The 14,326-nt window shown below is 41.4% G+C and overlaps 2 protein-coding genes across 2 annotated transcripts; one reads left to right on the top strand and one right to left on the bottom strand.

Moving 5' to 3' along the window:
* Positions 1-216: 216 nt before the first annotated feature.
* Positions 217-5,675, top strand: dorip1 (dopamine receptor interacting protein 1). Its single transcript, XM_019275171.2, has 5 exons — positions 217-503; positions 730-1,254; positions 1,573-1,662; positions 1,738-1,872; positions 3,439-5,675. Exons 1-5 carry the CDS (start codon positions 418-420, stop codon positions 3,620-3,622), a joined length of 1,020 nt encoding a protein of 339 aa, XP_019130716.1. The 5' UTR covers positions 217-417; the 3' UTR covers positions 3,623-5,675.
* Positions 5,571-12,061, bottom strand: klhl28 (kelch like family member 28). Its single transcript, XM_010738268.3, has 6 exons — positions 11,868-12,061; positions 10,819-11,079; positions 10,093-10,730; positions 9,525-9,968; positions 8,263-8,471; positions 5,571-8,182 (listed from the first exon to the last, which is right to left on the bottom strand). The coding sequence occupies exons 2-6, from the start codon at positions 11,077-11,079 to the stop codon at positions 8,019-8,021; spliced, it is 1,716 nt and encodes a 571-aa protein (XP_010736570.1). The 5' UTR covers positions 11,868-12,061; the 3' UTR covers positions 5,571-8,018.
* Positions 12,062-14,326: the final 2,265 nt, after the last annotated feature.

The raw sequence follows: 14,326 nt of genomic DNA on the forward strand, positions 1-14,326 counted from the left end.
AAGTCGGGAGTCGACGCAGACTCCATACAAACCGAGTGCTAACGTTAAAAAAAACGGCGTATTAACTTTCAGGAATAGCGTTGAACGTAGCGTCAGACTGTTTTTGCGTACTGTCAACTCTGACAGCCAATCATATACCGATATCAGACGCGCATAACCAATCACACCGCGAGTTCTATCGGGGTGGGTGGGGCTTCAGGGGACGTAATTCCGTCGAGAATCAGCAGAGGGCAGCGCTGCTTGCGTTTACGCACGGCTTTGTACGTGACCCGTCAGCGGTGTTTATACGGGTCCAACAATGTTCTGCTGCTTTAAAGTGTCATAATTAGTTGATAATCACCAGAAAGCGCTAGAACCAGTTGTATTTAGATATCTGGCTTTAAGTCCGATGTAAGACATGAAGAAACACAGAGAGCTATGGAGAGTAGATTCTGTGTTTTGAGCGACACCGAAGACCTCCAGACGCTAATTTCAAACACCGAAAACAATCTGCACTTCGAAAGGTGAGTTGATAGCAGCTGCTCGTTTGTAAAAAACTAGGCAGGCGTTTCTGTTTCCCCGCTGGATAACTGGACGTAACTCGCCATTACGTGGCTTGTTTTGTTGCTTCGAGCTAACTCACAACTATTTGCATAACGTTAGCCTCTATCATCATCATCAGCCGCCTCCTCAGCGTTAAAATAAATCAACGCATCCGCATTCAAACCAGCTCCTTTGCTTCTTCTCCAGGTCCAAGACGCTGTTTGAAGAAATCCGTGCCTCCATCAACAACAATGATGAAGAGGACCGCTCCTTCTGGAGGCCTGTGCTCCCCTGGGGTGGCGTCTTTACCATCAAGGCAGGACGTAAGGCCATCTCATGCACCCCTCTGTACGTCAAAATCAACCTTAAAAACACCTGCACCATCGACGGCTTCCTCATGATCCTGTATGTGATTCTGCGGGACAACCAGGGCTTCCCCAGGGAGCTGGCTGTCTTTCTGGGCAAGCAGTTCGTGGAGCATTTCCTCTACCTGATGGACTCCTGTGACTACGCCACAGTGAAGATGCTGTGGATCTGGGACAGGATGTCTAAGAGACAGTACCGCTCTGAGATCCACCAGGCAGCACTGGAGATCGACCTGTTTGGTAACGAGCACGAGAACTTCACAGAGAACCTGGAGAACCTGATGTCCACCATACAGGAGAGTCTGTGCACCAACTGGAGCTGCCCGGCACGCTTCCAGGAGTTCATCAAGACTACGATCAACATCAGGTATGCTGCACGCAGGCAGTGTGATATCCTGATGCTACTAAGTAAACTTGATGCAAAACTTTTGTGAACATTGCCAGAGTGTTGTCGTACTGTGTCAAATATCAAAAATATCAAATGCCGTATGGACTTTGTCTGTTATGAAGGGTTTAATTTTTCTCCTTGACATACAGAGCTTTAAAAATCTTCACTTGAGGTGACATAAAGGAGTTAATCCTCAATCCTTAATCGTATTTGAGGTGTTTCCTTTGTTGTGTGTTGTTGGATGCTGTGAGTGATTTTCCTGTTGTATAATTTCATTCTGACGTTCTTCACCTCCAGCCCTCCTCATGAGCTGCCTCATAGAGACCCCATTCAGTCGGCCGTGGATGAATTCTTCTGCCCCAAGCTCCTACTCTGCTCACAACTGGGGTGAGACATGGACACAATGTCATTATCTTCTAACTCTGTTCGGTCTTTTTCAACTTCTTTAACTTCTTTGTACAGGTGTGATGGTCTGAGGGAGTTCTCTCAGAGGGTTTTCTGCCATGGACCCCCACCCTTTGTCATTTTCAACATGCAGAAGTGGAAGTCGGAGGAGCTGTCCTATGTTCCTTACCATCTGGCTCTCTGTCAGCACAGGTATGAGGTCTTCACAAGACATCACAGCCTCACAGCAGGACGTTAACTGTACTGTGCCACATGAGGTCATGTGAGCAGTCCAGCAATTAAGCAGTGATATAAAAAAAAAAAAACATTAGTGCATCAAATAAGAGAGGCTCAAACCACAAGACTTACAATAAAGCATGTCATTAAACATTTTTCAGTACTCTTTTCAAATATTTCTTTGCAGTGTCTGGTTGAGGTGGATTTACAATGTTACTGTACATGTAGTTTGATGTCATGGTCTGTAGGATGTATTTAAAGTCAGACAAAGACTTAATGTAAAACTACTGAAATGATCCATTTTTTCCCGTTACAGAAAGATTCTAAGCTGCTGAGTTTTGTTTGTACCAGTTGCAGAATAAGAGACCTAACCGAGGCAGAAAAACTGTGTTGGTAGTCAAAGCAATGAGAGATAAAAGAAGGGTGACATCCTCCACATCAGTAAACTAAATCTTCTTGTAGACACATCTGACGCACTGAATGCCTCTCAGACATATCTACATTGATAAAGGCACACCACCTCAAGTTGAACCTCTTAAAGACTCAACTGCTCGTCCTCTCAGCCAATTATACACCATGACATCAACATCAAAACTGACTTCCTATGTCTCGACCCCCCCACCAGGGTAGCGAGAAACTTAGGCGTCATGATTGATGACCAACTAACCTTTTCTAATCATTGCACGTCACAACACAAGGAAAAGCAGGCCTTATCTAACTCAACATGCTGTGACACAGGCTGTGGTCATCTCGAGCTCTCGTGGCTACGTGTAGCAGCCCGCTTTAATTCAAATTGCTAATGCTTACCTACAAAGTAGTCTGCACCACTGACTTGAATGTCCATAAGCAGGCATATGGTACCTCACAACACCAGGCTCCGTCAGGGAAAGCCAGAGTCTTCTCATCTGTTGTTCTCCGTTGGTGGAACACCCTACCAGTTCCTACCAGATCAGGTACCTTTGGAGTATCTTTGGACTGAAATATGTGCCACCAGAAACTGAATTTTAATCTATTATATTTGAATTTGAATTGTTTAACTTGAATAATTGCATTAAAAAACTGTATTTGAATCACAGAATTTGAAATTGTATTGTTCAATTTGAATCACTTCATTGAAAAACTGTTTTTCAATGAAGTGATTCAAATTCAGTTTCTAGTGGCACATATTTCAGCCCATAACTATCTCCTCTCTTAGCACTACCAACAACTGGAGATGATAAATCTACCCCCCTCTAGTACTGTCACAGTACTTGTTGCTGCTAACACGTCCTGGTCGCACTTTACTATGATTGTTTCCCTTTTTTGTAAGTCACTTTAAAAACAATAAAAGCGTCTGCTAAATGACTATGTAATGTAAATTTGTAAAGTAGCTGTCATTGAATACACTATTCCAGTTTAGTTTTCAATTTAGATACATTTGATTCTTCTTCAAAACATTTTTAAAACAAATAAAAAAGAAAACATGTTTCATTATTATTCATGCTCTTCCTTCAGGCTTCCTGGACAGTATAAAGATGTTATTATCAGATCTTTTCTCCACAGGTACTCACTGGAGGGCGCCACACTCTTCAACAAGGAGGAGCATCACTACTCTGCAGCATTCCAGATAGACGGCTGCTGGATGCACTATGACGGCCTGAGGGGTGACAATCTGATCCTGTTGCACAAACCACCGGAGCTCCTGCTGCTGTCCTCTCTGGTCTACATCCGCGCCTCCGACAAGTGAACTCCTCACGTCACAAGTTGGATACACAGATGAGCAGCAATCTCACGAGAGAAAACAAAAAATCACTGACGGCATTACATTGCTATAATCCTGTTTCATACTTTTTAATTCCTGACAGTCGTTACTTCCTTTGTTTCACCTGAAAAATTTGCAGAAAACTTACTGTGCTAAATGGAAATTACTTAATTTTGGGCATGCTTGGAATCCAAGAATATAATGGACTATAATAGTTCTGGGTTGATATGCATAAATGAATATCAGTGAGTGATTGATCAATGGTTGTTAAAAGGATTACATTCTGAAGGTGTATAAAGCAGCCTTGTTTGTGACTGTACATCACATTCCAGTTAAATTTTACATTCAATGCATATCAACCCGTTCCTACAATTAAACTGGTGCTTTTTCTATTTACACTGTGGTCTGAGGCCAAGGTACATGTCAGGTTAATGTCTTGTTCTTTAAAATGTTTAAATTGGAGGCAAGGGTTTAATACAGTGAGTGAATGTCAAGGGCGTTCTGAAATCTCTATTTTCTGACTATACAAACTTAAATATTTACCTGTTTGGCTTGCCGGGGACTAAGCTTGTAGCATTCACGTACTAATTCAATAAATCCAAGCACACACTGCAGACACCCACACAGGGAATATGTATTTACATTATTCATTTTTAAATTGTTTTCATCCTCAAAGAATTACTGGTATCACACGGTGCCTCTGCTCTGTTTGTGAAAGGGAATCCTGTCGAGTATATATCCTTGATCGTGACTAGTTTTCACTTTTTTTCTATGCAGAGACTGTTTAAAATGTAAATACAAATATTTTGGAGTACACTTGCATGGATTTATTTTGTCGTACTTGTGCATCGCACGGATGGTATAACGAGAGTCACATAAAAGCAGACGGTACCTTTTAAGGCAGGCATTTATTTTAAACTGGGTACAACTGCACCACACAAACTGACTAAAATGTATGTAAAATGTCTTCAATCAAAACATGATCAAATGTGAAAAGCTACTGTTTCTACACCTAAGGTTATCTTGTACTTCCAGTATTGATCCACAGGATATAAAATTCAAGATCATCACCTTTACTTCAGACGCACAATGGGAAATGTAAAAGAAGCAGAGTGGTCATTTGGCTAACATTGACATCAGTTTCAAAGGATTTTTCTCTCAGACACAAACATTAGAGTGGCAGTCCAACGCAGACCAGGTGTTAAGTCATCCATCTGCTTTCTTTGAACAAGCACTTTGGTGAGAGTGGTGGCAAAAAACATGACATTGGTTAGGCCATAATAATAAAAATGCGTACAAACTCAATTTTAAAACATCCCTTTCTTTTTGCAGGTTCACGTTTGCAGATTTTCATCAGCGTCTCTCCAAAATTCATTAAAGTAGTAGTTAGTGTACACCTCAGAAATCATGACATCTCACACACTCACACACACACACATACACACAACAGTGATGCTAGATGAATCATGGCAGCAGCACATAATTACGCCTGCGTAATTAGTGCCGTGGCTGTTAAGTGACTGAACATAAATCTAGTACAATTGAGAAAAAAAAAACTGAATTAGCAGACAAAATCAGGTTACACAACATAGAACGATACAAATCATAAATACAAAAGTCATTCACATCTTTCTAAAATAAAATGACATATTTGCAGAAATACGTTTGCGTTGCTTATGTGTTTCTCTTTCGAAAAACAAAACCACAAGTCAAAAAAGGAAAGTACTTCATGTGGCGATGCAAAACAAACTTAATGTCTCACCAGTGACACCCTGACCAATTTGCAAGGCAAATGTCTTTAAAGTTCCCGTCTGTAGTATTAGTTTCCGTAATCATTTTACAAACACATCAAGTTTAGAGTACAAGGGTTAAAGTGGAAGATGTCCTGTCTAGCGTTTACAAGACTTTGTGGCGATGACACCTTTTTTTTTTGTTTTTCCCCCAAACAGGTGTATACATCAAATTTGGCCATTGATAAATTATGAGCGATCCATCTGAATATGGCTAGATAAACACGAGCCTTGTAAAAAAAAAAAAAGAATAATTAAATATAAAATTATAACTGGCATGCACAACAAAATCACAACACAAGATGTCTGGCAGGATGAGGCAACGTCAATGGTACCGTTTGGATGTTTCATTAGACATTACCAAACAAACAGTGCGAATAAACGGACGTGCCATGTGGGGTTTCTGTTACAGCAATATGAGATGCCTTGGCTTTTTTAAAAAGAGACAGACACAAAACAGAAGTCTTATTGCATTATCTAAATGCCATTATCCCTAAATTAAAACGTATGTACAAATTACAATATGTATCAAATAGTTTGGTAAGTGCAATGCAGAGCTTGGTTAAAGTTTCCACTTATGTGCAAACGTCAGTGCACAAAGCGACTCAAACTAGACTTGAACATCAACAACAGTGACTCAACAAGACACACCTCACCTAGCCTTTCCCAGTCTGGAGCCCTCTCTATTGCTGCGCATTGCTTGATCTGTCCATTAGCCTAGAGTCCAAAACGCAGGTGAGCACTCTGCTCTTTCCCTCTCTCCCCCCCCAGGACACACGACTGGTGACAGTGGCAACATGGCCTGAGTTGGCTGGCACAGCCCTTGGTGCTTTATCATCATCATCATCATCATCATCCATCTCCATATGACAGCATGGAAGAATGGAAAAGCTAATATGTTAGCAGTAAGGGTGAAAAGAAAGTTGTGGCACACGAGCGGAGCTGTTTCTAGCACTGGAGGTGGGAAAGCTGCAAAAAAAAAAAGTTGTTTTGGCACTTCACATGAAGCTGTGAACGGATTACTGCAAACCTGAGCTTGCGAGCAAGACCAGAGAGTGCAGGTGTCAGACCCAATCACAGGCAGTGAAAGAAAAAAAGACTTGTTCATAGCTAAAAGAACGACGTACTGGGAACAGGCATTGAGACGATATAACTAAGCGTGCCCATATCCTGCAACAGGGCTGCTGTGAGGACAGAGGAATGCTAACCAGGATGCATTTTATAAATAAATAGTGCTAATTGTCAGAGAGAAGTTTGTGGTTATCCAACCACAGGCTTCCCTTTCAGTAGGACTTTATTTTATTGCATGGATAGGGGCCCATAAATTATCCGCATTTTAATGCACATAAATAACAAATATCTAAACGCGGTGGTGTAGCAGAGGCTGAACAGAAGTTGACCTAATTATGTGAGGCAACACAGACAAACAGCTGAATCCTGAATCCTAAATATAGCACCAGTTGGTATTGTGTACAGACCAAAGGGTGAAAAGAGGGCCAAGGTCGATTTCATCTAATGTGAAGAGTAGCAAGAAGTTCATGACCTGACCTTAGGAAGATGTAACAGAAGCTAGAACATGGAGATTTTTTTTTCCTTTTTTTAAATGGCTCCGAGGATGAAGCAGAGACTAGTGGCAAACACTCACAGGAGAATTCGTCATTCACCTCCACACTGACCCTTGAAATCAAACTACACACTCACACACACATCTGCACGCACGCACACACACACACACACTAGTGACCCAGTGCAGAAAAACATTTACAGGCAATGCACTAGAGGATATATTCATATCTATATATTTCATTTAGACTATTTACAAGAGAGAAAAAAAGGCAGCCCTTTTTGAGAAAATATAAAGATTCCAACTTTTCTCTTTTTTGTGAAGCACTGATTTTGATGCAGAACTCCTGCGTCGCTGAGCCTGAGCGTCAGTTCTGCACGCAGACACGTAACAAAATACAAACAAACAAACGATCCTGACATGCATGTACCCCTCGAGCATACACACATACACACACTACATGGCCAACAACCACATTCATACAAACACGGCGGCAAACTGCGGTGTTCTACAAAATTTGAACACATGGTTCCAGTTGCAGCGAGGAAATTAAAGAGAGATTTAAGTGTTAAACACGATAATGGCATGACGGGAAACAAAAAAAAACTAAACAATGTCTGGTAACATAACAGAGAAGTTTTCGAAATAAAAAGTGACAAGTTTTCTCCCACAATCCTCTGGGAAATGGCTCAGAGTCCTCATTGTGGTCCAGCAGCAGTAGAACGGTAGTCTCCTCGCTCCCGTGACAACAGCTGTCCGATCGTCTTCATCGCTTTCCCGCACAACTTTGTAGCTCTTCATCTCTGCAGCAATGCCTTGGGGCCCCCCCCTCCCCTCTAGCCAGCCAGCTAGCCCGGCACATCCATCCACCTAGCAGGCTTGCCCTCCTCTGGTGTTCACGTTGGTGTGCAGCGCTCCTCTGCACCTGGAGGATGAATGTGGGGAAGGAGGAGGAGAGGAGACAACAAAAAAGAAACGTCTTTGTGTCTAAGTTCTCTTATTGGGTCCTAGCTGGCTGGGCCATAGGTCAAAGGGCAGTCAGACCAAAGTTGCAACGGCAATACATCATGCCGCTCGAGTCCAACCAGCTGTCTGAGATGGGGTCATAGCGTTGGACAGTGTTCAGGTAGGATGACCCAGAGTGACCTCCCACCACATAGAGGTAGTTGTCCACGATGGCAGAGCCCACACCTGTAAGACGACGTCACTGTTATATGTGGCTAATGGCATACATTTTAAAATCCCAGAGTTAAAACATGACGTAAACTCACCAGTGCGTGGTTCATTCATTGGCCGACAGGCTGTCCACTGGTTCTGATGTGGATCGTACCTCTCAATGCTGGACAGGTGCGACACTCCGTTGTGTCCGCCCACCACAAATATGAAGCCAAGCATTACACCTACTCCAAAGTTGATCCTCTTATCTGCCATGGGGGCTACCATTTCCCAGGCATCCTTGCTGGGGTCATACCGTTCGACACTGTGTGCATCCGAACAAAAAACACACACAGTGGTTAGAAAGTTCAAGTGTAAATTGATCCCTTCTCCCACCCCTTGGATGGATCTAATAACATGAAATATTCTTTGGAATGTATTGTTAATTATGTGTAATTTGTAGTAATTTCTCTACAACATGCCAAAACATCTATATGATCATCAAACGACATATCAGGGGTGAAGAATCTACCTCACATGCAACCTTAATTTAGAGATATCGAACCTAATTTGGCTGATTTAGTTCAAGCTAGAAAGAGGACAACTGTTCAAGCGGTCTTACGACACACACAACCGGTGCAACTAGTAATGAGGCCACCACTGGCAGCGGTGAATTACTAAATGTGACCGGAGTCAAAATGAACTCCCTGACAGCAACTGGAACACTGGCAATCTGGGATTGTTTTTGCAGTATGCAAAGACATATAAACCACTGGGAAAAGAAAAAAAGTAGTCCCCAAAGATTCTCTGTCCAAACACATTCTCCTGCGGGGCTTCGGGAGTCAAGGAAACAAGCAACAGACGCTGCACTCTAGAGATCCACAGCAACAACAGAGGTCTAACCTGGCAGCACCCTTTCAATGAAACTTCAGCAAACCACTTCTGTTATGACTCCTCTTCACTCATTAACAGGGCCCTGGCCATTTTCTCAGCAGCACTTGACATCCTTCACTTGATTGCCAGTTCTATTAAATAACTAACAAGACCTTGAGACAGAAAGCCAGGTTAGAGGGGCCGAACAGAGCTGGAAGCTTTTCACTGAGATCAAAGACAAGGTGTGGTAGAGCAACACAACATTACGTTTCTGATGTCAAAGGCCGTCTCTAGGAACAGTGAATGGTTAGTCGCATGTTTTGGGCCTATGTGATGATACAAACTGAGCAGCTACAGTGCCATGTTAAATATTAGGAAATCTGCTGATCAAGATACAGTTATTAATCTTCATAATAATCTACCCATTAGACATGCTGCTGTCCAAAATCATTTAGTTTGTCGATCAGGTTAGTTAACACACAAGATGTTAAATTAAATTTAGTACCTGTTCATATGGGCTGGGCCGTAGCCTCCAATAGCGTACACCATGCCATCCAGCACAGCTGTGGCAAAGCAGCTCCGGGACTTTGTCATGGGTGCCACGGGCTGCCACTCCTTCAACTTGGGGACGTATTTCTCCACAGACTGGAGGTAATACTGGCCGTCGTAGCCTCCAAGGGCATAAAGCTCACCGGCTAGAACCACCACCCCAAGCGTGCTGCGGCACTCTGCCATACGCTCCACAGAGGACCAGGTGTTGCTTTCAGGGTCCCAGCTCTCCACTGTGCTCTCGTGTCTCCGATAGCTAATGCCCTGTCTCATGTGTGTGGCGATGCCTCCCACCACATACACTTTGTGGTCCAGCACTGCGACGCCAAATTCATATCGGGGTACGCTGAGAGGGGCCAGTCCTATCCATGAATCTGTCTGAGGGAAATACATTTCCATGCTGGAAAACAAAAATAAAAGAGAAAGACAGATATTATCATATTAGTCCATTTATAAATGCCAAACATGCACAGAAGTTTGGAAAGTTCTCCACACGGCTTAAAAATTATTAATATTATCGTTACCTTTCTAATGTCGCAAACAGTCCAGCCTTGCCTCCCACTGCAAGCAGAACTTTCGGGGCACACCTGGGCCGTGCTGACAACACAGTCTGATAGGAGAGCCGGTGCTCAGGCATAAAATGATATTTGAGGGCCTCATTGAGCAGGTGCTTGCATGCGTGGTCATCTCGTATAAGGTGGTTGGCTTCGTATAGGCGGGTGAGAAATTTGACGCTGAGGAGTGGAAGGCGAACACAGTGCAGCAGCTGAGCCAAATGCTGCTGTCTCTCAGTTACATCATATTTGATCCACGACTCCAGGGCGTAAAACACAGTCTCCTCTGTGACCACCTTAAGGCAGTCGTTTGACACAATTTCATCCAACTCGGCCCTTGTCAGTTCAAAAAACTCCTCCGTCTGGCAAACCTCCTCAAAGTTCTCACAGATGAACTTAGTGGCAGCCAGGCACAGATCATGACAGCCGTATGTCTCTGCAAAGCGGGAGATGCCTATACAGTTTCCAGCGTCGAGCTGGCTCTCTAAGAAGGAGCAGCACTCCTTGAGTACGAGCTTAACCTGGAGTAAGTTGGCAGCCGGTAGCAGAGATTCCACCGTTTCCTGGGAGATAAACACCGTGCCCGTGTAGGCATACTCAACGATGGCCTGGAAGAGAAAGGGTAAGAGCGTCACATAAACAGTAACTATGGTACAGAAGTTAATCAGTGCAGGGCTCTGCTTGCTCCATGCATACCTGTAAGGCAGTCTCGTCGATGCACTGGAATTCCACCTCGGAGGTCTCCTTTTCGGACAGGTTACCCGTGAACATGGCCTTGAAGTAAGGGCTGATGCTGGCCAGCACTACTTTGTGGGCATGGATCTTGGCATCACCCACGCGCAGGACAATGTCACATAGTTCATGATCCTGCCGCAAGAGCTGGAGGCCTTGCAGCAGCTGCTCTGAGTGAGGCCGTTTCAGACTGGCAAACATATAGGACTGGTCCTGCTGGTCCATCTGAGAGCAACAACATATAAGTGCAGTGTTGACATTTTTTTTTTTAAAGCCTACTAATTCAGTGAAATGTTCTGATTAACTTGACATGTGATCAACAACCAATAGAAATGCTGTAAATCCCCCAGTTGTCATCTTGTCCCAGAGACTTACAAGCCAACTAAACACAGGCCTGTGCAACATGACGTAATGACAGCACACAGTTATGGAAACATGCATGGGCAGTATGATGCATTCAGGGGTGTTTTGAAGTAAATACAGTAGTTTTTTTCCCCGACCCCGCTGTTAGCAGTACTGCGATGCAAGCTAAAAGCAGTTATGTTGTTAATCCGATGCTAACGCTGCTTAAAGTTAACCAGCCGTGCAGGCTAAAAATAAATAAAATAATAATATACACCCTCAAGTTAACCCTCAAACCAACTGCATGGATGCTTTATGACATCCAGTCACAATAATAACAGCGCTGTTAGTTTGTAGAGCAGGGCCTCGGCTTGGCCAGATCTACCTTTTCCCCCCCTGCACAAACAAATTGCCACGGCTGATCATATTTCTATTAAACATCGACATGTCATGTCATGTCACCGTCGCGGCGTCAACAATATCCGACAGTGGCTTTATCTGTTTCATTTGCACCGCAGTCAGCGAAGGTTAGCAGCTAAAAATAAACACGGTTACTGTGGCTAGCTGCATCATTGATTGATATACAGTAACATGGCTGACAGACACAAAACGTGACGTTATAGCTGGCTGTCAAAGGACATCTGTGTATCGTCAAATTAACCGCAACAAACCTGTAACCTATAGTCCGTCTGGTGTGCCGCTGTAATGACCGATTTTTTTTTTATTTTTTATTTTTGCAGTGGCGGAGTTCAGCGGCGACGACTGGGAACCCCGGGCGGCTATCAGGAAAACAACCTACTGCCAACCAGCCTAGCCACAAAGCTACAGAGCAGCTCTTATACCGACGAGCTGCGGGAGCAGCACACCCACTTCCGCTCTGATTTCAAAATAAAACGACCTTTATGGCTGTGTACAAGGAAGAGCTACGTCCATGTCGGCAAGCCGAGAAAAAAAGAGTTACAGTGAACTTTACCAATATTTTACAGGCGAAATAAAGTGTAAATAAATAATTGCTTTGTTGATCTCGAGGGAAATTCAAGCATGCAGTAGGCATCCAGGTAGTTCACTGTTACTTAGATTAGGTTAGATTATACTTTATTTATCCCACAACGGGGAAATTCACTTGTTACAGCAGCAGCAGAAAGTGTAATATACACTACAGAAGTAGAATCGAGTAAAAGGGCAAAAATCCACAGAAATTAAACAGACAGACAGAATACCTACACAATAAACACGAAAAACAATTAACATTCAAAACAGACAAGTACTGAGGATAGAAGTGGCATGCTATATAAACTATACTTGGTTTTTATTGTACTGTTACTGGTTTTATTTAACTGTTATTTATACATGTGTATATAGTGTTTAAAATAGAATATTGTATTGTTAAAGTTTTGTTTTCTTGCTATTGTTTTTCTTGCTATCACTTACTATCTCACTTACCGTTTGGGAGCTGCTGTAACAAAAACAATTTCCCTGCAGGGATTAATAAAGTATTTCTGATTCTGATCTTATTCTGATCTGAGGTCAAATTAACCTATAACACAGTAACCACGCTATGAGATAAATCTGAATTTAAATTAACCCTGTGTTAAGAAATTAAACCTGTGCTCAGATCTGTACAAATAAAAGTAAAACATTTTTTTTATAGAAATAAGAAATAAAACAAATAGAGATAGAGATTAATTTTCAAACTCGTCATGGGATTTGCTACACCATGACTTAATGTAGCTTACTTAATGTCTGTTTTTACTGTTGTGATTTCACTTTATACATGCATACCCTTATTTACATCTCACTTGAATTATACTACACCGTGTAATAGTTATTTGTTATTTTTCCTGTGTTAATTATATTTACTGTATAATTAACAAAATGGTCAAGAGTGCCAGGTCAACAAAGTATCTATTCTATTCTTATATTCTTCTTCTATACTAAGATGCACATACATACAATTATTTCTGTGAAATGATCCAGCATGCATATCCGTATACTTGAAAGGTATATATAGTGTTTAACTTCAATATTATTTCTTAATTATTCACCTTGTATATTGTGAGCTACTGTAATTTCCCTGGTGTGGGATCAGTAAAGTCTATCTTATCTTATCTTAAACAGTTGTTGTTGTTAGTAATTAGATTTTAAGAAATGTAGCCCAACACTTTTAAATGATATTTTATATATCACTATTCTGTGGTCTATGTTATATGCTATATCCATAATTTTCTTTATGGCATACTTGAGTATAGCACAAATAAAACAGACAGGAACATACAATAAATTTCATGTGAAATGTCAATAAAGTCTATCTTATCCTGAACGCTTAATTACTAATGCTAATAAACATGCATATGCATATACTTGAAAGGTGTATAAAGTGTATAACTTACTTTTTCTATTTTTCTTATACACCTTATAGCTGCTGCAACAAATGAATTTATCTGGTGTGGGATCAATAAAGTCCTTTATATCTTATCTTAAACACTTAACATCTTAACACACATATTATTATTTGTATCATGGTCACTTTCTTTGCAATATTTCTTACACTATGGTCACTTTACATTACAATACTCTTTTTTATATATCACGCCACTTTTATCCTCAGTACTTGTCTGTTTTGAAGGTTGAAGGTTTGTGTTTATTGTGATGGTTCGTGTTTATTGTGATGATAGATATTTCTGTCTGTTTATTGTGTTTTTGTTGTTGTTGTTTTTTTGCCTTTTCTACTTTTTTCTAACTGTAGTGTATGCTACACTTTCCTCTGCTGCTGTAAGTAAATTTCCCTGTGGTAGTAGGAATAAGGTATATCTAATCTAATTTGCTAATTTATGAGTACTTATAGCTGTAAAAAACCCTTGAGCTATATTATATGCTATCTCCAAAAATCAGTTAAAGAAAAAATAGATTTTATTTGAGTATAGCACACATAAAACAGTAACCAATAAATATCACTTGATGTTATCTTCTTTCATACCTGTGATAACTTCTAGACAGGATAAAAGTGCACAGACCTAACATTAAGACTATATTTTATTTTTAAAATAGATTTTATTTGAGTATAGCAAAAATAAAACAAACAGTAACCAATAAAAATCACATGATGTTATCTTCTTTCATACATGTGATA

This window comes from Larimichthys crocea, chromosome XXIV (genome assembly GCF_000972845.2).
Source record: "Larimichthys crocea isolate SSNF chromosome XXIV, L_crocea_2.0, whole genome shotgun sequence".
Taxonomy (NCBI): domain Eukaryota; kingdom Metazoa; phylum Chordata; class Actinopteri; family Sciaenidae; genus Larimichthys; species Larimichthys crocea.

What these genes read in the sequence shown, in the direction of transcription:
- dorip1 (XM_019275171.2), top strand. Translation starts at nt 418, where the DNA reads ATGGAGAGTAGATTCTGTGTTTTGAGCGACACCGAAGACCTCCAGACG. An exon ending in AACAATCTGCACTTCGAAAG is followed by an intron (nt 504 to 729) that starts GTGAGTTGATAG and finishes CTTCTTCTCCAG; the next exon opens with GTCCAAGACGCTGTTTGAAG. An exon ending in AAGACTACGATCAACATCAG is followed by an intron (nt 1,255 to 1,572) that starts GTATGCTGCACG and finishes CTTCACCTCCAG; the next exon opens with CCCTCCTCATGAGCTGCCTC.
- klhl28 (XM_010738268.3), bottom strand. Translation starts at nt 11,079, where the DNA reads ATGGACCAGCAGGACCAGTCCTATATGTTTGCCAGTCTGAAACGGCCT. An exon ending in GGCCCAGCCCATATGAACAG is followed by an intron (nt 8,472 to 9,524) that starts GTACTAAATTTA and finishes GGATGCACACAG; the next exon opens with TGTCGAACGGTATGACCCCA. An exon ending in AATGAATGAACCACGCACTG is followed by an intron (nt 8,183 to 8,262) that starts GTGAGTTTACGT and finishes GTCGTCTTACAG; the next exon opens with GTGTGGGCTCTGCCATCGTG.